Source organism: Budorcas taxicolor, chromosome 9, assembly GCF_023091745.1.
Source record: "Budorcas taxicolor isolate Tak-1 chromosome 9, Takin1.1, whole genome shotgun sequence".
Classification (NCBI taxonomy): domain Eukaryota; kingdom Metazoa; phylum Chordata; class Mammalia; order Artiodactyla; family Bovidae; genus Budorcas; species Budorcas taxicolor.
In genome coordinates, this window is record NC_068918.1 from 56,796,641 (window position 1) to 56,822,742 (window position 26,102).

The following is a 26,102-nucleotide window of genomic DNA, read 5'->3' on the forward strand; positions in this document are numbered from 1 at the left end:
TCAGTCCAACTCTTTGTGTGACGTTTGGACCACTGGCTTATTTTCTAGAACAGTAGGTGTTTCAGAAACCAGGAGATCATCTTCTCCAAAGGAGTTCTGGTCTGTGTTGACGAAATTGGGGATATCGAATTTCATGAGCCTGTTCAACTCCTCCTCTGGCTGCCCACTGCATCTGATGGCTTCCTGGAGATGAACTTCACTGTTGAGGGCCGTGGTCTGGAGACAAGCTTTGGCCTTCTCCAAGTGGTCTACTTCATTGATGTAGCAGTGAAAGAAGGACTTGGATTCCTCATTGCCCTGTCGAGAAAACACCTTATCTGGCTCCAGGGGCTTTCCAAAGTCTGACACAAAGCTATTCATTCTGAATCTCTTCTCTGAAGACTCTGCGTTGCTGTGAAGAAAGGCAAAATAAAAGACTCCTTACCCTTCAGCTCAGTTACCCATGGGATGATGGTTTCCAGAATCTACGAAGTGCAAGTCCCTGTACAGAAAGTGCAGACAAACATCAAACTGAAAGACACCACTTCTGAAGATGTACAAATAAACGCAAGGCAAAAGACTCAAGGTGTGGGCCCTGGGACCATCCTGAAAAGATGCTTTTCACTGAGAGATCTTCAATATTCTGCATCACACACCAGTATTTCTCAGTGGGACCCTTAGTATTCTATCTGCAAGCCCTACTTGTAGAGCTGCTCAAAATTCAATATTCCTGCTTGCAGGATCTCTGGATCTCTGGTGGAAGGGACAGGTAATCTATTTTCTTAGAATCCCCAAGGATCACTACTTATAGTCAGGTTTAGAGCCACTGGCCAACATCAGACCAGCCTGAACAACAATTCGACCCCACAGGGGTGAGTTTCATGTTTGTCAAAGCACTGCCATATCCACTGATCTCTCCCAATTCTCAAAACTGACCCGTGCAGCCACTTAGGCCAAAAGTTATACATATCTCACAGAGGCAGAAGCTAAGGTAAGGAGCAGTCAGAGTGCCTGCTTGACTGACACAATCAGTGACAGGAGTGGGGAAAAAACTCAGCTTCTTAATTCCCTGTTTCATTTAGTGTGGAACAAATTAGCAATTTAATGGTAGAAATTGGTGAATGGATGAATAAAATAACTCTCAATGAGCACTGTAAGTACATGACAGAAAGAGCAGATACAAATTGAATAACTTGATGGCCCACCTAAAACTCATCTGCACCAGGTCATAGCTGTGGCTTGTGGGTTCTTTAGTTGTGGTGTGTGGGATCTACTTCCCTAAACAAGGATTGAACCCGGGCTCCCTGCGTATGAGCAGGGAGTCTTAGCCACTAGACCACCAGGGAAGTCCCTAGCCCACCTACTTTAATCACCATCCTTTCCAGATTGATATAAAAGTGACTCCCACATGGGTAGAGTGACTCCATAAGGTCAAGAATCATGTCTTAAAATGCCTTCAAAGCCAGAATAGAACTTGACAACAAGTAGGCTCTGGAGTCTACATTTAAGTCATGTCTACAGTGACTTCAGTTTTTAAACCTCTTCCTCCCTTTCCCATTGATGACTCACGATACAGCGTTTCTGACCAAGCTGTCATGGGGTAGACGATATGGGATCCATTTAGAGCTCTTAGAAACTCACCTCCAAATTATTAGGAATCACCTGTATTTCAGAGTTCAGTAATTCTAGAGGCTTTGCAATCCAGGCAGGGAAGACACTTTTATATCAGGTTTATCTCCTCCATGACAACCCAGCTGATATCAGAGGAGGAATTCCTCTCAGAAATCTGAGTTCCTCTTTTTAGTGATAAGCCTGACTAACCAATCTCATTGCCCACTCAGCAAAGGTGATATAAAGATCAATGATTGACACAAGAGTACATTAACAGGTTGCGTATTCTGAGAAAAATCATTTGAGAGAGACTGACAGAATTGTGCTTTAATGCAAATGTAAGTAGTCTTATCTTTCAGTAAGTGATTTTCTTCCCCTGGTTGTCACTTCACCCAAGTTTAAAAGATGTTTGAGAACAGGGATGAATGGCACCAACAACCTGTGACATAAGAAACTAAAAAGTCATTGAGGAAAAAGAGGGGATTAACATGTTAGAAAAAAGCATGGTTAGGATGGCTGGGATCATGCCCTCTCCCGATTCCAGGCTAAGAAGCTCTGAGTACTTGCTTCCTGCCTATCTGGAGCATCAGCTGAGTATGAAAGCCAACCCAGCTGTGTACAGCAGCTCTTCCACTACCCAGGCTACATGTTCTCAGGATTACGAGTTGGGGCCATTGACCACCTCCCTCCGCACCAGCCCTTGCTGAAAAACAAAGGCACAAGAGCAGAGCATCTTGCCCCTTCCCCAGGGCAGAGCCCGGGCAGTAAGATGCTTTCCCTGCCTCACCCCTACTCATCTTTCTCCCCAGGATCTCTCCTTTTGATAAAAGTACAATCTGATTCTTCCTTCCTGAAAATAAGGGAAAAATCCATCTTTGTTCCCTTAGAGTCTGAAAAGCAAAAGTGTTAGTGTCTGACTCTTTGCAACCCCATGGACTGTAGCCTGCCAGGCTCCTCTGTCCATGGAGTTCTTCAGGCAAGAATACTGGAGTGGGATGCCATTCCCTTCTCCAGAAGATCTTCCCGGCCGAGGATTGAACCAGGTCTGTTTATTGCTGGCAGATTCTTTACTGTCTGAGACACCTAAACAGACCATCCTTTTATTCCTCTTTCCTTCCTTGACTGATAAACTAAAAAGCCTGTATGTGAAAAACTGTGGTCATGGACATGGCTTGATTCAATTCAGTTTCTATTCATCCCATCACTGAGTAAAATCTATGTACTGAAATCCATAGATCTTAAACATAAAATTCAATGTATTTTTATTGACACATAACACCCAAGAAACCCTCTAATCAAGATATAGAATATTTCCTTTCTTCTGGAAAGGTTCCTTCCATTCAATTTCCAGCCCCTTCAGGTAACACAGATCTGATTTCTATTTCCATTGATTAGCTTTGCCTGTTCTTAAACCTCCAGTCAATTTATACCTCCTGGAGGCAATACCTCCTAGAAGCAATCTGTTTTGTTTTTTGTTTTGGGTGAGGTTGGGAATGGGGAGGGGCACTGCAGGACGTGCAGCAATCTTAGCTCCCCAACCAGGGACTGAACTCATTTCCCCTAAATTGGGACCTCAAAGTCTTAACCACTGGACCGCCAGGGAAGTCTCGATCTGTTTTGATTTTTATCACTGCAGATTAGCCTGTTCTTGAAATTCATACAAATGGAGTCATGCAATAAATAGTGTTTGTGTCTGGATACAATAGTATTTTCTTGTGATCTGTAACCTGCATTTTCATTTTCTTAGAGATGTCTTTTGATAAACAGCTTTACATTTCAGTTAATTTCAAATTACTAATTTTTATCATCTGTGTTAGTGCTTTGACATCTTAAGAACTTATTGCCAACTCTAAAATCACAAAGATATTCTCCTAAGCTTTCTTCTAGAATCATCCTGTCCAATACAGTAGCAAACAGCCACAGGTGGCTCTTCAAATTTAAGTAAAATTTAAAATTTGATTTCTCAGTCATATTACTCACATTTTAAGTGCTCAACAGCCACATGAGGTCAGTGGCTATCTAATTAGGCAATACAAAGAACATTCCTGTCATCACAGAAAGTTCTATTGGATTGAACCGTTCTAGGAATTTTTACTTTGGGTTTATTATATATGTTGAGACAGGGGTCAAGGTTCATTTTTTCCCATATGTTTATCCTGTTGTATCAGCACTTTCTTTTAAATTGACCTTATACAAAAATCTCTGTATTTCTACACACTGGTAATAAACAATAAGAAAATGAAAAAATATATTCACAACAGCATCAAGAAATAGGATACTTGGGAATAAATATAACAAAGGGTGTGTAAGACCTGTACACTGAAAATTTCAATATTGCAAAGGGAAATTAAGGAACAGCTTAGTATGTGAAGAAATATACCAGGTTTGCAGACTGAAAGCCTTCAGGTGTAAAGCCATATTACCATAGACATACTATTGAAGGTTCCTTCCTTCAAGGGCGGAAAGCACTTCCTTTTGGTTTAGTCTGCTAATGTTTGTTCTCCAATGCCTTCCAATACTCATTCTTTATAATCTGTCCAGATCTTATCATTGTTATCTGCAAGGTTATTCTGAAACATACTACTCTGCCCTTCCTGAAATGGGAACCCATGAGTGGGCTGTTTGTGAAACATTTCTGATTCCACCTCCTTCCCTGACTCCTCCAATGAGTTGGGATCTCTCCCAGAGGACTGGAGGCCTCTCTCCTCCTGCCTTCTCACTCTGCACTAAGCCCTTTTCTTTCCCTGTCTGGCACCCTCTTTTAGACGATGAGCTCTTGAGGGCAGGCAGTTTCTTATGTGGGTCCTCAGTGCCTTGCAGAGTACCAGGCATAGAGTAGTTGCTTCTTACATTTTTGTTAAATGAATGAATACATCAGTCATGAACAGATCTTGAAACTAAAGCCGCTCTTGCCTTGGCAGGGGGCCTCTCCTACAGTGCCTACAGGGTTGGAAATCAATACAAGTGCATACCCAGGCAAGGCCTAAAAGCAAGGGTGGGTGAGCCTTAATAGAGAGATTGTCTAACGTGTGGATTAAATAACATAAGTAAAATGTAGAGCATAATAAAAAAAATAGAGAGAGAGTCTATTAATAGATATTCTGATGCTCTAGCATCAGAGAGATTTGGCAAACTAGCCCCATTGAGGTCTGCCTTGCACCCGATTTTGGCCAAGGGAAACACTGTCTCTGACTGAAGCCCATGGTACTCCCCATGTCCCCAAGCTCTCCCAGAGTCATCCATGGCATCTCCTGCCCTGAGTCGTTGGAACTCACAGACCACAGAGCTACCAAAAGGGCATTTTGCATCTTCTGGCAAAGAGGCAAACTGGCCAGACCTTGGAGGCTGCAGGGTCTTAGATACCATGGGGGAGACTTCCTGCCATTTATTGGTAAGATGGCTTCAAGAAAGACCAATGAGGCTCTCTACCCTACCCAGTGGTTACCCCATCTTTAAAGCAGACCAGGCCTCAGGAGTCACACCTGAAATGTCCTTGTACACTCAATGTTGAAACATCAAAGAAAAGTGAAAGTGAAATCGTGTCCAACTCCTTGTGATCCCATGGACTGTAGCCCACCAGGCTCCTCCACCCATGGAATTTTCCAGGCAAGTGTACTGGAACGGGTTGTCATTTCCTTCTCCAGGGGACCTTCCTGACCCAGGGATCAAACCCGGGTCTCCCGCATTGCAGGCAGATTCTTTACTATCTGAGCCACTGGGGAAGCCTTCAAAGGATGTTCACTAATTAGGTGGGAGGGGGTGGATTTCATGGCTGGATGTTTGGTTTCCAGGAAACATGTACCATATTGTTATGGATGTCTTTCCAGCCTTATAAAGCATCTGCTGGTGGGTGATCTGGGCGCTGCTCTATGGTTGGACACTCCCACTGGCAGACAGAAGAGGGCTAGTTGCAACCTTCCCATTCTCTCAAACTCAGTTGACATATGGAAAAATAATGCTCACTGGCACCTACTAGAGGAGTCAAAACAGTTTTAAGATCAACTTGTTCTGACTTGATTACATCTAGGAAAATGAAAAATTACAAGGCTCATATCTTAAATACCGTCTTGATTAAAATGATAATTCAAGCCAGAAGCTTCAACAACTGGAGCATTGAAAGAAAAAGAAACTGAGATGTTGACTGAGCTAGCAAGTAATATTATGTTAGAAGTATCATAAAGAGAAAGAAAACTGAAGAACATGTGTGTTGAGACTGAATGTGTGCCCCTCCAAAATTTCTATGTTGAAACCTAATCCCCCAAGTTGATGGGATTAGGAGACAGGGCCTCTGGGAAATGAAGTGATTCATCTTATGAATGGGACTAGTGCCCAGATAAAAGAGGCCCCAGAGAGAGAGAGAGAGAGAGTCCTTGTTCCTTCCACGATATGAGGATACAGCGAGAAATCTAGCGTCTATGAGCCAGGAAACAAGTCCTCACCAGACACTGAATCTGCCAGTACATTAACCTTGGACTTTCCAGCCTCCCAAACTGTGAGAAATAAACTTCTGTTACTTAACAAATCATCTACTAAACATCCATGGTATTTATAGGAGCCCGGACAGACTCAGAAAAGTAGAAAATTCAGACTCTCCAAGAATTTTAGTGCCTTCCTTTATATTTGTCACAGTCCTACCTATACCATACCCTGTCATCATGAAATTGAGATCAAGCTAGTGTGTTTGCAAGGAATTCTCCTGTGTCCTACTAACTTTAGAAAAATGACAACTGTTGATTTTGGTAGAATCTAAAAATCATTAGTTTCACTTATTTAAGAATCTGTATTCCTCATTTTCAGCTTGTTAAAAGAAATGCAATTTGGACCTAACTTATTGATTGCAATATTCCCGAACTCCACCAGTCAGAGTAAAAAGACTGTTCAGACTGCTCCGATTCTTTTCCTCTTCTCACTCTGGCTTGTGTTGTGTAGTCTCTGAACCAGATCAGAGATTCTCCCTCATGAGGACCCATCCAGTCCACCAGCACCTGCAGGGAACCTCATCTCTTCCATGACACTCCCCTGCTCACAAACTCACCGATTCCCCAAATCCTTCTTCCTGATCTTTCAGAGAGTCCACTCCCACGTCTCATGGACTTTCCAGTGTCTGCTCCCACCAGTTCCCCTTCTAACCCTCCAGTCCAGCCACATGGAACCTGCTTGTCCCCCAAAGCCCTCAGGAGGGTCCCCCTTTGTGCCTTCGCTTGTGCTGTTCCTTCTACTCCTGTCAAAATCAAATCTGTCCTTCACTACCCAACTCCCACGTCCCTGCCTCCACGGACTTTTTGGTCTCCCAACAGGAAGGAATCTTCCCCTTCTCTGGGCTCCTGTCCTATGTAATCAATCTTCTCCTACATCAGTTTACCAGGGGACTCAGTGGTAAACAACCTGCCTGCAGTGCAGAGACATAGGAGATGTGGGTTTGATCCCTGTGTTGGGAAGATCCCCTGGAGGCGGAAATGGCAATCCACTCCAACATTCTTGCCTGGGAAATCCCATGGACAGGGAGCCCGGTGGGCTACAGTCCGTGGGGTCGCAAAGAGTCAGACACGACTTAGTGAACAGATGAATCACATACAGGGTGCAGCCCTTCCTGTCTCATGTCAGAGCTGTTTGGTGTGACCTTTTCTCTCCTATATACCGCTGTGCTGTATTCCACTCATCTCTGCATCTCTCAAAGGGACTTGCTGTCATTAGACCCTCAATCAGTACCATGGACAGTTGTATCTGCAGGTGTTCAGGAGCCCTGATTCCTGTGAAAGGCACAGCCACCTCCAGTATTCAGGGACATGCTCCTTCCTCTGTGACCCTAAGACAAACCAAGTCAGGAGATCAGACTACTGCCACCTTCTCTGGCTGAGGGAAAACACCCGTAAGGCTCTGCGTTACTCCCTTAGGAATTTTACAGATTTATAATGAGCTTTTACAAATGGGCTGCCTACTGCTCAGAGTCTTAGCAAGCTCTCACTACAGTCAGGTTTACTCCACTCATAAAAAGGTGGTGGGCAGTCCAGTGGGCACCTACAATTTCTGGCAGGGACTTCCAGTGGACTTTTAGAGGTGCACAAGTCAAACAAAGACCTACTAAGAGTGAAAACCACCCGTGAGAAAATGACAAAAACTATTTCTGGAGCCATAGCCTGTCCAGAGAGCTTCATGCCCTAGCAGAGGCACCAAGCAAACCCCCGTGTGTGTGTATGTGTGTGTGTGCATATGTGTAAGTGCCTCTTGGTTGCTTTCATTGGTAGTTCTGACTTTCCAGGGAGATGCCAGTCTCTGAGGAAAGACTCTACTACCTTAGAATGACCCTCAGCACGTCCTGGGCAAGCCATAGCTATGCACACAGGAAATACCTCTTAACCGATGGAGAATTAAAAGGAACTCCTGAACAAAGGTGTATAACTTGAATCAGACATATAAAGCAGTTGCATTGTTTACCTGTTGACATATGGAGACCTCTCAGAGTAACAGATCTTCTTTAGGAACAACCTGCTATGTCTCCATTCAGCTGGTTCCTGTGACCTTGGTCATTCTCTACAGCTATTAGCTTTTAGGTGCGCTGTACCCATGCTTGGGTGAGAATCATATTCAGGTAAATTGCAACTCCAGGTAAGATGCAATTTCCATTTTTGCAAGGTCATGAGCAATACCGTCCTCATCCCTAAAAAAAAGACCATCCCCACCTAGACAAGTGTACTTAGCAAAGGCTACACAAAATGAGGATATCTGAGGTATACGATGTCTGAGAGTTGATCTTTATTTTTTTAAGAAGTACAAAATATTCAACAGAAAATGCAACCCAAGTCTTTCCCTTATTCCTTTTCTCTGGCAGATTTATGACAATGTGGCAATTATGATGCTTTAACAAGACGGCAGAGAGAGTAAATGGCTCCTCAGTGGAGAAAGCACATGGAAAAAATGGTTCTTTTTATCCTGACTGTCTATAAAGGATTCAAGTGAGAGGGTCCCCCAACCCCATACAACAGCAGATATTCCATGGGAAAATAATCCCCATTAAAGCTACTTCTTGGACCTAAAAGCTTTCTAAAAAGGCATGATGGCAGCTTTATAAGGGTCTTTCTCCCTCTGCTCTCTGCTTTACCAGCACTCACCCATATCTGAGTCTCCTCCTGGGCACACAGATTACCCACCCAAGCCGGCGGTCAGATGGGTGTGGCTAGTCCTGGCCAATGAGCTGTGAGAGGAAGGGATGCGTGCCACTTCCTGGCTGAAGAACAGACTGTTGGGTATGAGTTCTCCATGTGCCCCACTGCTTGTCACAGCAATTCAGGAGGCTGAACTTTAGAAACACTGCAGCTACAGTGAAGAAGCATCAGTCCACCCCTTGCCAACCCTCAGAAGAGATGTAGCTTGAATACAGTGTAAACCTGTGTTGCATTACAGTGAGATTTAGAGAGCTGTTTACTCCTGTCTCATAATCTCATTACGACACATCCTCTCCTTAACAGAAGCCACTGAGTAGGCAGTGACTCTGGAATTGAAGTTCTCATGCTAAAATGATCCCAAGCTGTAAACTTCAGGGAAGAAGCCTATTTGCCATCCTATGTCTTACTCCTTCCAAGGGGATTCACGCACTCTTTCCATAGGTCAGCCCTTCAGTCTGCCCAGGATGTCTCCATGGAGAAAAAGATAGAACGAAGTGGCAGATTCAACACTAGTCAATTCTGAGTGGGGGCCTTACTCAGAAGTGATGCTCAAAATTCTCCAAGCCAGGCTTCAACAGTACATGAACCGTGAACTTCCAGATGTCCAAGCTGGATTTAGAAAAAGCAGAGGAACCAGAGATCAAATTGCCAACATCTGTTGGATCATCAAAAAGGCGAGAAAGTTCCAGAAAAACATCTACTACTTTATTAACTACACCAAAGTCTTTGACTGTGTGGATCACAACAAACTGTGGGATAATCTTCAAGAGATGGGAAAACCAGACCACTTGACCTGTCTCCTGAGAAATCTGTATGCAGGTCAAGAAGCAACAGTTAGAAATGGACATGGAACAATAAACTGGTTTCAAATTGGGAAAGGAGTATGTCAAGGCTGTATATTGTGACCCTACTTATTTAAGTTATATGCAGAGTACATCATGAGAAATGCTGGAGTGGATGAAGCACAAGCTGGAATCAAGATTGCCAGGAGAAATATCAATAACCTCAGATATGCATACCACCCTTATGGCAGAAAGTGAAGAAGAACTAAAGAGCCTCTTGTGAAAGTGAAAGAGGAGAGTGAAAAAGCTGGCTTAAAACTCAACATTCAGAAAACTATGATCATGGCATCTGGTCACATCACTTCATGGGAAATAGATGGGGAAACAGTGCAGATGGTGACTGCAGCCATGAAATTGAAAGATGCTTGCTCCTTGGAAGGAAAGCTATGACCAACATAGATAGCGTATTAAAAAGCAGAGACATTGTTTTGCCAACAAATATCTGTCTAGTCAAGGCTATGGTTTTTCTAGTAGTCATGTATAGATGAGAGAGTTGGACTATAAAGAAAGCTGAGCACCAAAGAAAACAACTTTTTCTGAGAGACATACCCAAATCTCCAGGAGTTGGTAATGGACAGGGAGGCCTGGCGTGCTATAGTCCACGGGGTCGCAAAGAGTCAGACATGACTGAGTGACTGAACTGAACTGAGTCATATTCCAAAAGGATGTTGCCTGATATCTTACTTGAAGCAATTGTTCTCTGTGACCCACAACCCAGAGAGCTTGTTACCTAAAGCTGTTAGAATTCAGACATTCGAGCCATGACTAAGACCCTCTACTTAGTCTCCTTCCTAAAATCATCTTACTCTTTCTTCACACAAAGACATCACTTTGCCAACAAAGGTCCATACAGTCAAAGCTATGTTTTCCCAGTAGTCATATATAGATATGAGAATTGGACCTTTAAGAAGGCTGAGTGCCGAAGAACTGATGCTTTCAAACTATGATGCTGAAAAAGACTCTTGAGAGTCCCTTGAACTATAAGGAGATCACACTAGTCCATCCTAAAGGAAATCAGTCCTGAACATTCATTGGAATGACTGATGCCGAAGATGAAGCTCCAATACTTTGGCCACCTGATGTGAAGAGCCAACTCATTGAAAAAGACCCTGATGTGGGGAAAGATTGAGGGCAGGAGGATAAGGGGATGACAGAGGATGAGATGGTTGGATAGCATCACCGACTCAATGGACATGAGTTTGAGTAAACTCTGGGAGATAGTACAGCCTGGCATGCTGCAGTCCATGGGGTTGCAAAGAGTTGGACATGATTGAGCAACTGAAAAACAACTTTTTCTGAGAGACATACCCAAGGTGAGGTGAAGCCAAGGTAGAATGAAGTCACATTTGGCACATGTAGCTCCAACATGAAAGCTGAGGGCCTGGCTGTCCTGTGGGAGGATGAGAATCTTCTGTTCCTTCCTACTGTTTACCGGCAGCCCTCTGCTCTCCCCAGGGTGCCGTGAGCCATGCAGGGGTGGACCAACCTTCACTGAGGGCTGCCTGCTGTGAGGCTAGTGCGTACCAGCAGTTCTATAGGCATCAGTTCACTCAGTCTTTACAGTACCCCGAGAAGGCAGATACTACTTTATTTTCACAAGTGAGGAATCAAGTACAGAGAGGCTAAGAATCTAGTAAATCTGGCAATGTTTGACTCCAGAGCCCATGCTTGATCCAATATGTGATAGAAGAAAACAAATCTGATTGCTCGCTAATATCTTTGCTGTAAGAGAAAAAGATTTAATATTACTGATATGAAGTCATTTAATGTAGGGTTAACAACAGGAGCTTCCGGGAGACTTTAGTTTGAGGCTTGGCTCCATTTGTTGTCGTTGTTGTTCAGTTGCTCAGTCGTGTCTGGCTCTTTGAGACCCCAGGGACTGCAGCACGCCAGGCTTTCCTTTTCCTGTCTCCTGGAGCTTGTGCAAACTCATGTCCATTGAGTCTGTGATGCCCTCTAATCATCTTGCCCTCTGTCGTTCCCTTCTCCTCCTGCCTTCAATCTTTCCCAGCATCAGGGTCTTTTCTAATGAATTGGCTCTTCGCATCAAGTGGTCAAAGTATTCAGTTTCAACATCAGTCCTTCCAATGAATATTCAAGACTGATTTCCTTTAGGATTGACTGGTTTGATCTCCTTACAGTCAAAGGGACTCTTCAAGAGTCTTCTCCAACACCACAATTCAAAAGCATCAATTCTTCAGCACTCAAACTTCTTTATGGTCCAGCTCTCACACCTATACATGACTACTGAGAAAACCATAACTTTAACTATATGGATATTTGTTGGCAAAGCAATGTCTCTGCTTTTTAATATGCATAGTTTTTTTTAAAACCTGTGAATCCTTATATGTGTGATTCAGTTTCCTTTTTCTCATCTGTAAGGTGAGATTTTACAGGATAAATCCTATGTGATTTACTTCATCTTTCAGTGAGAACTTAGTGCGATTATACTATAAAGTGATTAACAGACCCTGGCAGATGGTAAATGTCCAAAAATGTTCTTAGCATTATTCTCAGTGATTTATCATTATGTCCTCCATGTCTAATTATCACGGGCAAACTTAAAACTGATTGTTTTATATTAAAGTTGGTTGCTTGGATAATGTCTATTTTACAAAAAAGTTTCCTGCCAAATAAATGTCAAGTTTACTAAGATATAAAACCATTCTTAACTGCTCCATTTAGGGATTTTTCCATATGTCTGTATCATTAAGTTTGATTTTTATATACTACAGCCAAATGCATGTCTTACACTGCTTCAGAAAAACATTTAAAGTGTGGCCCTGAGGGCTGATCCATCATTTCATTAAAGTAAAAATAAAAAGGTCAAACTTTCTCCTCAACCTCACCAAAAGCATGTAGGGTTACAATGACCCCTGTTCCTTGAGATGACTAAGATTCACCATCAAAAGAGAAATCATCTATTAGAAGGACAAACTGCAGACTGGAAAAGGGGAAAAACAAGCCTCAGCTACCCAGGGTCAACGTGAAATGTTAAGGCAATGTATTAGTCAGTGTTATGCAGAGAAATAGAACCAACAGGGGTGTCTGGGAGTGTGTGTGGGTGTGGATGTGTGTGTGTGTGCCTGTGCACATTTACTTCTATATCTATCTATCTATCTATCCATTCAGGGTGAGGTGGGGACAGATTTTGTTTAAGAAATCGGTTCATGTGATGGTGGAGACAGGCAAGTCCAAAATCTGTAGGGTTTGGACAGGCTGAAGACCCAGGGAAGAGCTGCAGTCTGAGTCTGCAGGCAGTTCTCTGCCAAAATTCCTTTTTGCTAGACAGAGGTCCATCTGTTTCTAGGAATGCCTTTTGCAGTTGGATGAGGCCCACCCTCATTATGGAGGATGATCAGTCTTCCTAAAAGACTGATCTCACCTAAAAAAAAAACCTTCACAGAAACATCTAGAATAATATTTTACCAAATATCACGGCATAGACAAACACAAAATTACTCATTACAGGAAGTCATGCTCCTTTTTGAGCTAGAGTGTTCCCATCTATAAAATCACGTGCATCTTATGTCAAACAAGTACATCTCATAACCATGCAAAAGTCTATCTGGCTCTCTGAAGAGAACGAAGATAAAGGGGTTTTACTATACCCCAATCACTCTACCAGTTGTGCCCTAACCTGAGTTTGTCCTCGGCTTCTTTTACTACTGCTATAATCCACACCATATTTCTAAACTCCCTGGACTAATATGCTGAAGCAAAGATATGTGCAGATGTTTACGAAAACAAGGAGACAGAAAAGGGAAAGTTCATATTTTTTTAGTGGCTATTCCAGGAATTTTCAACCATTCATCTCCATAGCCTTCAATAAAATGGTCTTTTACTTTCATTTAACATGTGTTTGAATTTTTCTCCCAGACCTTAATGTCTGAAACCAGCTGCATGATGGGCAGAATTATTCCCTTTGTCTATGACTAGTTGTGAGAGTTCAAGTGCAGGCTGAAGACTGCAGAGCAGACACTGCAGACTGTGTGATGAGACACAATGAGAACACCACTGCTAGGCTGTGAGGATGAAGGGACACACTGAATGGAAATGTGAGGATTTGTGCTCACTTTCTTCCATTTAGTCTCCCAGGTCGTTCCCTACCCTTCCCCGCCCTGCTCTGTGCCCTGGGAAACTGACCTCTGCTGTAGGCTCTGGCCACTGCTGGTGGTGTGGTGCTCAGCCAGCGGGGAGCAGTGGTGAGAAAGGGGAGAGATGGAGAAAGGTCTGGGTATTTATCGGAGGCTCCCTCCCTAAGAGGTCACACTGGGCTGTGTCCCTTGACCTGGGTCATTGCTCCTCTCAGCCAGTCTCTGCAGGGCTCCTGGGAGACAATCAGGGCCCTTCAGATTTAGGGCATCTACTCCTCGGTGTTCTGAGCCCTGGCATCCGGCACCATCGAGGAAGAGGGGCTGCTCTCTTCCCAGGCCACAACTTGTGACTAGTCCTTTTGTCAAAAGCTCTAATTCAAAAAAAATACAGGCAGCCCTATGTTCACAGCAGCACTACTCACAACAGCTGAGATACAGAGACAACCTAAATGTCCATCAACAGATGAATGGATAGAGAAGATGTGGTATGTTATATACAATGGAATATTACTCAGCCATAAAAAAGAATGCAATAATGCCATTTTGCAGCAACATCAATGCAACTGGAGATTATCTTACTAACTGAAGTAAGTCAGAAAGAAAAAAACAAATACCGTATGATATCACTTATATGTAGAATCTAAAATATGGCACAAATGAACCTATCCATGAAACAGAAATAGACTCATAGATACTGCCTTGTGGTTGCCAAGGTAACAGAGGAATGGATTGGGAGTTTGGGACTAGTAAATGCAAACTAGTAGATATAGAATGGATAAAAAGAAAGATCCTACTGTTAAAACAGAGAACCACATTCAGTATCCTGGGATAAACCATTATGGAAAAGAATACTAAAAAAACAGAAATATGTGTATAACTGAGTCACTCTGCTGTAGAGCAGAAATTAATACAACATATTTCAATAAGAAAATTAATTTTTTTAAAAGCTCTTCTAATTACCTAATTTGAATGTGCTATCTGTTGCCTTCTGGAACTGACTGTCAAGGTATCAAACAAGTTGTTATTTTTTCCTTTTTTTGGAAGAGTTGGGATTTTAAAAAGTCTCTAAAACATTTCTGAGTTTTTGCAAACCATAACTGACCAATTATGTTTTGATGTAATTCAGCACTCATTAAGCATCCATGCAATCATTTCCTCCATAAATCCAAAGCCCATCACAGATGTTCTTTACCACACCATGAAAATTTTATAATCCTTTATCTCCTTTTGAGGAAATTGAGTGCTGAATTCAGTGAATAATTAAACAATTTAGTCGAGTATCCAGTAACAATGATTTCTCTGCTCCTTGAAATGTTTCTTAAGCTAGCTTTCATCCTATTTTTGTTATTGTCCTTTTTCATTGTTTTCAGTCTGGTGAGTCACCTAAATTCTTTTGGGAATAAGGAGAAAATCCATCCTAATTAGTAACCTTTCAAAATAAACATCAAGCCAGGATCAGCATTAAGACTACAGGAAAAACCAAGCAACTCAGGTGCACAAGGGTTCACTTGAAAAGAAGCCTCAGAGGCAAGAGGCAAAGTGCTAGGAGGAAAACAGGTCCCACCCAACCAGCACCTGGGTCTGGACAGCAAATCCATCTCTCCACCCATTAGAAGCAACCCCACCCCCTCAATACTATTTCTGTTTCTTCAAGACCCTGTGGAGTTTAACAGACATTTAGAAACAGCCCAAACTTACTCTTGGTGTGGGGCTCCTGTCTTGGTCAGCAGTGTCAGCACAAAAAACATAAAAATCACGAAGACTGCAAGACCAACCCAAAATCCAATCACAATGGAATCTGTAAGACAGTTAACACTGGGATTAGTATTTCATAGCAACATAAAATTTAAACATTTAAGGAATCTGTGCTTTTTGATACATGAAATGAGAGAGGATGGTCAGAGTCTTCTGAGACAACCTTGAACTATCGGACAGCAGGGAACAGTTAATACAAGGAATGAGGAAAGAGTCTATGTCTTCAGATTCCTGACTCAGGTAACACTCGGAGATGTCAGCCTTCCTGACTCTTGGTTCTACATCCCAATGGAAGAATTTAAGACGGAATCAGGCTGTCTAAGTCCTCAAGATTCCACTGAAGTGTCTTGAGTTAGAAGATACAATTTTTAGCAGAAACGACAGGATGAAGCTTAAAATGACATCTGATTCAAATCAACCCAATTTTGTTTTTTCACTCATGTTCATGCTGGCATAACTCACATCCTCACTACATTCTGCAAAGAACATACAAATGGCCTCCTGAGTGCTCTTCTGCCTTCGGTCTTTGCCTCTAATATTGCTCTTTCATGAAAAATACTTGAACAGAAATAGAATTGACCTTTTCCACATGAGAACAGATTCCATATACAAAGCACTTTTACAATATCTGGCATCTGAGAAGAAGGTAGCTCACGTTTGCAGTTTAAGTAGGGCTTCCCTCATAGCTCAGTTGGTAAAAAAAATCTGCCTGCAATGCAGGAGACCTGGGTTCGATACCTGGGTCGGGAAGATCCCCTGGAGAAGGAAATGGCAACCCACTCCAGTATTCTTGCCTGGAGAATCCCATGGACAGAGGAGCCTGGCAGGCTATAGTCCATGGGGTCACAAGAGTCAGACATGACTTAGTGACTGAAACCAAAACCACCAAACCATTGTTTAAGTGGTCATTTTCTCCTAGTTGATGCTTACTTTAAAACTCATGCTTCCAAGCAGTCTAGGGGACACTGTGTTCCTGTATTTGCCTGAACCCTTAGGCATGGTTTCTTAATACTCACACCTTTTCAGGGGCCCATACCTTCATCTGGCCAGAACAACTTTACCCAAACTGGAGATAATGAAAGTCTATCCCTCATTCAAAGTGCATTCCCTGTATCAACTCCTTCAGAAAGCCGAATCTCCCCAACTGATGTGCCTGCTCCCTCCTGTGAATCCCATGACCTTTCTATTTGTGCTTCTCTACACAGGTCCCTCCTTGATCCTATCATGGGTAATAGTCACTAGTGTGTCTCTTGGATGGAGATGAGACTGAGTTGTCTACACAACCTGGCACATTCATCATAAGGTCTTAAGTTTGGGGGAAGCAACAGAGTTGAATTTTTTACATTTTCTGATCTATTCTAAGAACTTTACTTACATGGCAATACAGTGAGGATGCAACTTTTAAAAAGGTGAATAGAACTTATACACTAAATGTGTTTAAATACAAAGCATTATTCTAATTGAATTATGTGTACATGGCACTTTCTAATATGAAGAAATCAGATTAGCAATTTGCTTTGCATAATTCTTATTTTTATTCTAAATATACTATCACCTAGAGATTACCTAGAGGGTAACAACCTTTATTTAACAGCATTTTTAAAAATTATTTATTTTTAACTGAAGGATAATTGCCTTATAATATTGTGTTAGTTTCTGCCATACATCAACGTGAATCAGCCAAAAGTACACATATTTCCCCTCCCTCTTGATCCTCCCTCCCACCACTTAACCCTTCCCACCCCTCTAAGTTGTTACAGAGCCCCAGTTTATTCAATGACATTTATTCAGTACTCTGGATGCAAAACCAATTTATCTTTCCCAGGGTTGAGTGCCTGAGAAACAGGAATTGTAGACTTTACCTTACAAACTAATGGAAATGAAGCCTAACAAAACATCAGGACAAATACCAAAAAACACATGTGTACAAATGCAATTAACATGTAACAATAGCATCTCAGTTATGGGGGCACAGACTGCAAAGCATCATTTTGCAGATAAATGACAGCTCAGCCTCCTCTACTTCATCAACTGCCTGAATAGCAAAAGCCAATTCTAAAATGACCTGCCAGCGTTATGTAAGCCCTCAGTAGAGAATTTAGTTATGTCGATTCATTTTCAAATCTGTTTACTAGGGAGGGGTTTGCATGAGGACAGCTCTCACACTGCCAATGGTGGCTGGATCCCCATTTGTCCTCCAGCCCCCTAGCCTAGGGTGGGCACAGGTAGAGGAGTGTGCCTTTAACCCAGCCCAGTTCCTTACCCCAGGCTTCTAGTGACCCAGGGAGCTGATCAAAAAGCAACAATAACGTGGGACCTGAGAGCGTCTCAGCCCTCAGCAAAGTCACGAGAGAGAAGAGAGTGGGAATGAGGAGAGCTTTGGTTAGGATTTTAGAATCCCCATGGTCCAGTGGCATTTTCACACATTCTCTTGATAACATGGAATCCACCCTTCTCATGACAATATGCTTTAAGTGGCTTTGCTTACTCACATTCTCCCCCAGAGGAAATTCTGCTTCCTCAGATTATCTCCATTTATTCTCCTCTACTTCATTCTCTGACATGTGGCCCAAGCCCAGATAACTTTCTCACTCTGAGCACCTTTCAGAGAACATCAGAGAGCTCCATCTCATTCCAGGAACAACCAAACTCTCTTGAAGTTTTATTTCTATGTCAAGTTTCATGGACACAAGTATTTCAGTGAAAAGAGGAATACAGAGCCTCTGGTCTTCCCCATAGTACCCCTTTTCAGGAGGAAGTCAGAACAGAGGTTTACACAGAGTGAGTGGGGGCTCCAAGAAACCTGGTTGGTTAAAGGAAAGCCTTCCACAGGGGTTTCTAATACAGCCAAACAGCTACTTCTGTCCTGTCTAGAGACTGAGCTACTTAGAGACCATTATAGTAAGAGAGTACAGTAAGAGAAAACTGCCCAGCGGAATTCCAAATAGAATGCATCGTAATAAAATAACTCTCCCTTTACCTGACCTCTAGCTAATGGAATGAAACAAGAGAGCAGACAGCTGCACAGTTTTCCCTGGTATGATCTATTTTTCCATATATTAAGTTTTCCAATCTAGGGGAGGATGAGAGTAACTATCCCATCCCATTCCCCCCCACCCCCCCCCCGACCCCGCACCAGTCAGAATGGCCATCATTAAAAGTCTACAAACAACAAATACCGGAAATGGTGTGGAGAAAAGGGAACCTTCCTACACTGCTGGTAAGAATGCATAGCCACTATGAAGAACAGTATGGAGGTTCCTTAAAAAACTAAAAATAGAGCTACCATATGATCCAGCAATCCCACTCCTGGGCAAATATCCAGAGAAAACCATGGTTTGAAAGAATACATGCACCCCAGTGTTCAACTGCAGCACTGTTTACAGCAGCCAAGACATGGAAGCAACCTCAATGTCCATCAACAGATGAATGCATAAAGATGTAATGCATATACACAACAGAATATTAGTCAGCCATTACAAAGAATGCAATAATGTGATGATCACACTAAGTGAAGTAAGTCAGAGAAAGACAAATATTATAATGGTTATATGTGAAATAAATAAAAAAATGATACAAATGAACTTATTTAGAAAATAGAAACAGACTTACAGACTTAGAAAACAAACTGTTGGTTACCAAAGAGAAAGGTGGAGGGGAGGGATAAATTGGGAGTTTGGGATTAACATACACTCACTACTGTATATAACATAGATAACCAACAAAGACCTACTGTATAGTACAGGGAACTCTGCTCAATATCTTATAGTAATGTAAATGGAAAAAGAATTTGAAAAGCAATAGGTACATGTGTAACTGAAGCACTTTGATGGTCATCTGAAACTAACACAAAATTGTGTTAGGTTGGCCAAGAAGTTTGTTTTTGGCCAAACTCTTTGCAACCCCATGGACTGTAGCCTGCCAGGCTTCTCTGTCCATAGGGATTCTCCAGGCCAGAGTACTAGAGTGGGTTGCCATGCCCTCCTCCAGGGGATCTTCCCAACCCAGGGATTGAACCCAGGTCTCCTGCATTGCAGGTGGATTCTTTACCATCTGAGCCACCGGGAAGCCCAAGAATACTGGAGTGGGTAGCCTATCCCTTCTCCAGGGGAACTTCCCGACCAAGGAATTGAACTGGGTCGATTTGGTACCATCTGAGCTACCAGGGAAGCCCAAATCAACTATAGTCCAATACAAAAAAAAAATTTTTTTAAAGAATATATTGTGATGGATATATATTCCATCTTGTGGTTGTATGAAAAGGAAGGGTTAATGCTTAATTTGAAAGACAGGGCTCAGGACACCAGAGCAAGCACTGTCCTCATACCCATTCTGGTTCCTAAGGTGTTAGGATCCGTTCTGTGGTATGGACTCCTCACAAGGAGCCAACAGTGGGCTTCCAGCACTTGCATCTGCTCTGCTCCCAATCACAGGTCTTACTGCAAACCATGGGGCATTTTCTGTAATGTTCTTCCCCAGGTATCTTATAGCTCAATCTCTCACTTCCTTCAGGCATTTTTTCATATTTCTCCTTCTCAGGAAGGCCTTCCATGGCCATTCTATCTATACTTTCATCTCCACACTTCACACCTCCTTTCCCTACTTTATCTTTTACCACCATCTGGCATAGTTTGTCTATTTATTTATTATCTGTCTCTCTGAGTAGAATGCAAGATCCATAAGAGACGGGGTTTTTTCTTTTCTATTCACTGCTGTATCTCTATTGCTTAAAATGGGGCTGCACACAAAGGAGACACAGATGTAAAGAACAGACTTTTGGACTCAGTGGGAGAAGGCGAGGGTGGGATGATTCGAGAGAATAGCACTGAAACATGTACATTACCATATGTAAATGGATGACCAGTGCAAGTTGATGCAGAAAGAAGGGCACCCAAAACTGGCACTCTGGGACAACCCAGCGGGATAGTGTGGGGAGCGACACGGGAGGGGGGTTCAGGTTGGAGGGGACGCATGTATACCTGTGGGCGATTCATGTTGATGTATGGCAAAAGCCATCACAATATTGGAAAGCAATTATCCTTCAATTCAATTTATTAACAAAAATAGTGCTGCAAATAACAGGTGCTCAATAAATACATATAGAATGAATGGATGAATGAATGTCCATTTTTCTGGTACCAAATGTATGTCAGATACAGGTCCACTTCAGATAGTTATGAAGTTCATTACCAGGTTCAAAACTGAAGGCAACAGGAGAATTTACAATGATCATCAGAGGTTGTTTCTCAGATGAAAGACCCTATAGAGACAGGATCTTAATTTCAGCAGGCAGGAGAACTTAGTCTAACTAGAGCAGTCACTATTGTGCTAAGAACAACCCATCATAGGTAAAGTAAAAAGATAACTATTATGGTCACTCCTATCTTCCTAAATGCTTCCCCTTGAAGTGACTGATTTTCAACTTGCACCTAATTGGCTTTGAATTTTTCTCAGCAAAGCAAGGAGATGCACATGAAGCCCAGGATTACAGCTTTTTAAAATGGAAGACCCTAATCCTAAACGCACACAATAAAATAACTGACTTATTTTCCTGTATGTCTTGGGGTTTGTTCTGGAAGCTAAGGGCCTCTAATCAGATCTCTTACATCAAAGTAGTAAAGACTTACCTAGGAATTTCTGTTTTTTGCCTAAAATGAATGCTAACACTAACAAAAAGCTCTCCTTCTTAATGGTATAGTAAGTAAAATGTGTAAGTAATGCCTACATTTCTGGCTACATTTTGCAGGAATCTTTTCCAGCTATAATCATCTCTAAATGTAATATGCCCGAAAGAGATTTTCAACTGTCTCTGGAAATGCTCCAACCAAAATTACAGCAGTATTGCCCTTTAAACTAAGAAAAAGAGGCAGGAGCAAAATGACACAAAAATAAAATCTGTGTCATGAAGTTATAAAGGCTTAGATTACAGGAAAACATATGGTGACTTGCCCAGTCATTTTGATTTTCATTAAAATCCTTAACAGCAAGTATCCTTACCCACAGACTGTCCCAGAAAAATAACAGATTAAAGAATTAAAGCAAATTGAGTGTGATTCACACCCTGACAGCAATAGCCCTCCATCAGATAATGGATGACAGTACATCCTAACAGATTCCACGTGCTTTTCTTTTACTTCCATACAGGAACACTGAGCAGTCAACAACAAAGGCGTGTGTGGAAGCACTTGATTGTTACTATTCACTTCAGGGGAAAAGGATACGTGATTTAGTTAATGCTTTTTAAGGAACAAAAATAGAAAGCTCCTGATATAGGAAATTATTAACTCCAAACCCTTTACAGCCCCATCGATGGAGACCAGAAGGCAGGAACCAGCCAGCTATCACTGCCCCTGTCCCCCTAATGGTCCAGGAGTTGCTTAAGCACAGCCACCAGCAATCAGCAGCATCCAGACCCTCGGGACCTACAGGTGAAGCCAGGCTCTTGTGGTCCTTCCTGCAATCAGGGGTGAGGAAAAGGCTAAAACTGAATGAGCTGGAATTGGGGGTCGACCAAGATGGAGGCTTGGGAGGCTCCTGAGGTCCCCTCTTCCCACAGACACATCGAATATATGGCTATGTATGGAGCAGTTCCCTCTGAAAGAGTTCCAGAAGCTAGCTGAATGGCTCCTACACATCTGACAAATGAGAAAGCACCCACCTTCAAATCAGTAAGAAAGGCTGAGTCATCTCCTGCCATTAACCCCACCCCCAGCAGAGCAACGTGCAATCAGAGGTAAGCCCCAATTCTCATCCTCCCTGAGGCAGGGTCCGGACCACACATCTGCAGCCCCACTGGAGGCAGTTCAAGATGGCAGTGTAGGAAGGTCCCAAATTCACCTTCTCCCATGGACACACAGCTACAACTACACAGGGATACTTTCCTCAGAAAAGACCGGAAAACTGAACAAGCAGAGCCTCTACAACAAAGGATAAAGAGACAGCACTGAGACAGTTAGCAGAGGCAGAAACAGTCTCACCAAAAAAACAGACAATAACTCCATCCTAGGTGCAGCAATCCACAACTCGGAGAGATCTCAAAAATACAGAACTCTTCTCTAAAGTGAGAGGGGTCTGAGTTCCATCAGAATCATCCCAAATCGTCCATCCTGCGTAGGAAATGGTTGACTTTAAAAAACCAATGAGTATTACTTTCAGGAAAAACAGGACTCTGCAGGGAATGGAGAATATGTTTAAAGGGCTCATGCACAGACTCCCTCACCCCGGGACTTAGTACAAAACACCAATTTGAAAATCACCTGGACTATTCAGAAAGGAGACCCACCAACTAATCTTAAAGCTTCTGCTGGAGAGGCACAACTTGCTGGGACTCTTTCCAGTGATGGACACATTGGCAGATGCCATTTTTATGATCTCATTCTACCTTGCTAATTCCAGGGTTGGTGCGTGCCATCTTGGAACTCTCTCTCTAACCTGCTAGTGTCAGTAGGGGTGCCCCCTGGGAGCCCCACCCACTCCTGCGTCAGAGCTGCAAGCCACAGCTGGTCTGGGCAAGCACTCTGCCCACTGCACTGCAGCTGGCAGGCATGTGCAGCCCATACAGGGCTTGAGTTTCCTTGTGTTCCTAGCTCTGGTGGCCAGGGCTTCTCACAAAACATTTCCTACATGCCACTCCTTTAAGACTGGGAGAAGGGGCTGTTTTAGCTAATGCACAGAAACCAACACAGAGAGTCAAGAAGAAGGAAGAAATAGAGGAATATGTTCCAAACAAAAGAACAAGATAAATCTCTAGAAATAGATCTCAGTGAGAGTTCAAAATAAGGGTCATAAATATAGGAGTAAGCTCTTTGATATCACTCTTAGTAATGATTTTTTGGATTTAACACCCAAAGCAAAGGCAACAAAAGCAAAATAAACAAGTAGGACTACATTAAACTAAATAGCTTCTGCATAGCAAAGTGAAAGTGAGGTTGCTCAGTCCTGTCGGACTCTTTGCAACCCTATGGACTGTAGCCTACCAGGCTCCTCCATCCATGGGATTCTCCAGGCAAAAAGAATACTGGAGTGGGTTGCCATGTCCTCCTCCAGGGGATCTTCCTGACCGAGGGATTGAACCCAGGTCTCCTGCATTGCAGGTGGATTCTTTACCATCTGAGCCACCGGGAAGCCCAAGAACACTGGAGTGGGTAGCCTATCCCTTCTCCAGGGGATCTTCCTGACCCAGGGATTGAACCCGGGTCTCCTGCATTGCAGGTAGATGCTTTACCATCAGAAACCATCAATAACGTGAAAAGGTCACCTATGGAATAGAAGACATATGCAAACCACATATCTGGTGAGAGTTTAATATCCAAAGTATACAAGGGACTCATATAACTCAATAGCAAAATAAACCCAATTAAAATATGGGCAAAGGGCCTGAACAGACATATTTCCACAGACAATATCCAAATGTTACAGGCACGTGTAAAGGTACTCAACATCGCCAATCATTAGGGAAATACAGTTAAAACCCTCAAAGGGGCATCATCTCACCCCTGTTAGAATGTCCTTTATCAAAAAAGACAAGAGAGAACAAATGTTGGTGAGGATGTGGAGAAAAGATAACCCTTGTACATTGTTGGTAGGAATGTAACTGGTATAGCTTCTATGTATGAAGTTCCTTAAGAAAACAGAACTACCATAAGATCCAGCTTTTCCACTTTTGGAAATATATCCAAAGGAAATGAAAGCATTATCTTGAAGAGGGTATCTGTACTTTCCTGTTCATTGCATCATTATTCACAACAGTCAAGGTATGGAAACAATCTCACTGTCCATTCACTGATGAATGGATTAAGAAAATGTGATAGATGATAGATATTTGAATATTATTCAGCCTTTAAGAAGAAGGAAATATTGTCATTTATTACAAGGGTGAAACTGGAAGGCATTATATGAAGTGAGATAAGCTAGTTAGAGAAAGACAATTAGGGCATGATATCACTTATATGTAGACTCTGAAAGAGAAGTCGAACTCAAAGAAACAGAGAATAGAAAAGTGGTTGCCAGAGGCTGAACTGTGGGGAAATTGGGAGAGGTTGGTAAAAAGAGTACAAACTTTCAGCTATAAGATGAATAAGGTCTGGGGACCTGACGTATAACATGGAAAGTATAGTTGATAATACTGTCTTGTACAGTTGGCAAGAGAGTAGAACCTAAATGTTCTTACCAATGAATAAACAATCAATGCATATACCTGAGATGACAGAAATGTTAATTAAGTTGACAGAGAGAATCCTTTCACAATATGCACGATGTATCATTATTTTATTTATTGTATAAATATATGACAATTTTATTTGTCAATTATATCTCAGTGAAACTGGAAGAAACCAGAAGGTCCACCTTGCAATGGAGCAGCAAGTAGAGGTGAGAGATCATGATGCCAAGACAGCTCAGAGAGGCAGAGGCCAGAAAATATGCAAGGAGTGAAAGCACTTCCTTGGCCACATTCATCTTCAGTTCTAATCACTCTTGTATTTCCTAAACATGTCCCATTCATCTGAGTTAGTAAAGGACCTGCCACTTTTATAGTACTGTGGACATTCATTCTGAAACAACCAAACATCTCTAGGATATTTACAGGGTATCCACAATAGGACCCAGAAATGGGCCACAGTTTCTGCTCATGTCAACTCTGCTTAAGGAAACTGAGCTGCTTCATGCTTGCCAGTCAGCAGGCAGTTATGACTAGAGGTGAACCGTACCCTTTCATAGAATTATATTTTCTTGCTCTGTGCTAGATGATTAATTACTCCAATAACATGAAGCACAATTCATGCCTATAACAGAGTTGGTAATGATCATGAACTATTCTGGTTCTTTATCATGAAAAAACACAGACAGACTGCTTTCCACAGTCCCAGAAACCCAGCAGGGCTGAAGGGATGCTGTGAATCAAGTGTTACAAAAGGAAGGTTCTTCAAATTATAGTCCTAGATTCTATTTGTGTATACATTTTTGATGGTCTAAATGTTCACAGTTTTGGAGAGCTAGAATCATTAAATTTTTTAAGTCTCAATTTGAAAGGGACATTGACTCATCTTCCACTAAGGAAATCTTGCAAGTTCTTTATCATTCATGTTATACATCCAAGATCAATGAGCCTATATGTGGAAGGGATTTAGGGGGTTTAGGGGGTAGAGGATAAAGTTATGTATAAGCATATCCAAGGAAAGTAAACACTGGTGGGTTCACAGATTAAGGCAAACACACAATATGCTTACAGTAGGAAATTGCACAAGACTTACATTTGTGAGCCTTCAGTCCTTCAAAGGAAACTGGTCCAATCTCATAATACTCATATTCCCATGTATAATCAGAATTAGACGCAGATTGCTGGGATGTGCTGTTAGCAATTAACCTCTGGGCAGACATTTCTACCTGCACAAATGGAAAAAGGCAAGTGTAGAGTTTGTTAACTTACACACACTGTCCTTGACCATCTTCAGGAGGTCAGCAGGCAAAAGCCTAAGGGAGGTCCTATCCATCAGGTCAGGGACATTTCTCCCTGGCTGCCCATACTTCATCCCAAGTGGTCATTATTTCCTTTGTTACAATTTTAGATTAAAAAAATGCTGACTTCTTTGTGAAATGAGGTTGCACTATACAGCATGGGCATCTAAGATGACAAGTCCACAGAGCCAGTATCCAGC

The 26,102-nt window shown here is 42.3% G+C and overlaps 1 protein-coding gene across 1 annotated transcript; it reads right to left on the minus strand.

The window, feature by feature from the left end:
- On the minus strand, positions 1–25,824 carry MRAP2 (melanocortin 2 receptor accessory protein 2). Its single transcript, XM_052646025.1, has 3 exons — positions 25,698–25,824; positions 15,391–15,490; positions 1–391 (listed from the first exon to the last, which is right to left on the minus strand). The coding sequence occupies exons 1-3, from the start codon at positions 25,822–25,824 to the stop codon at positions 1–3; spliced, it is 618 nt and encodes a 205-aa protein (XP_052501985.1).
- Between the last annotated feature and the right edge of the window lie 278 nt (positions 25,825–26,102).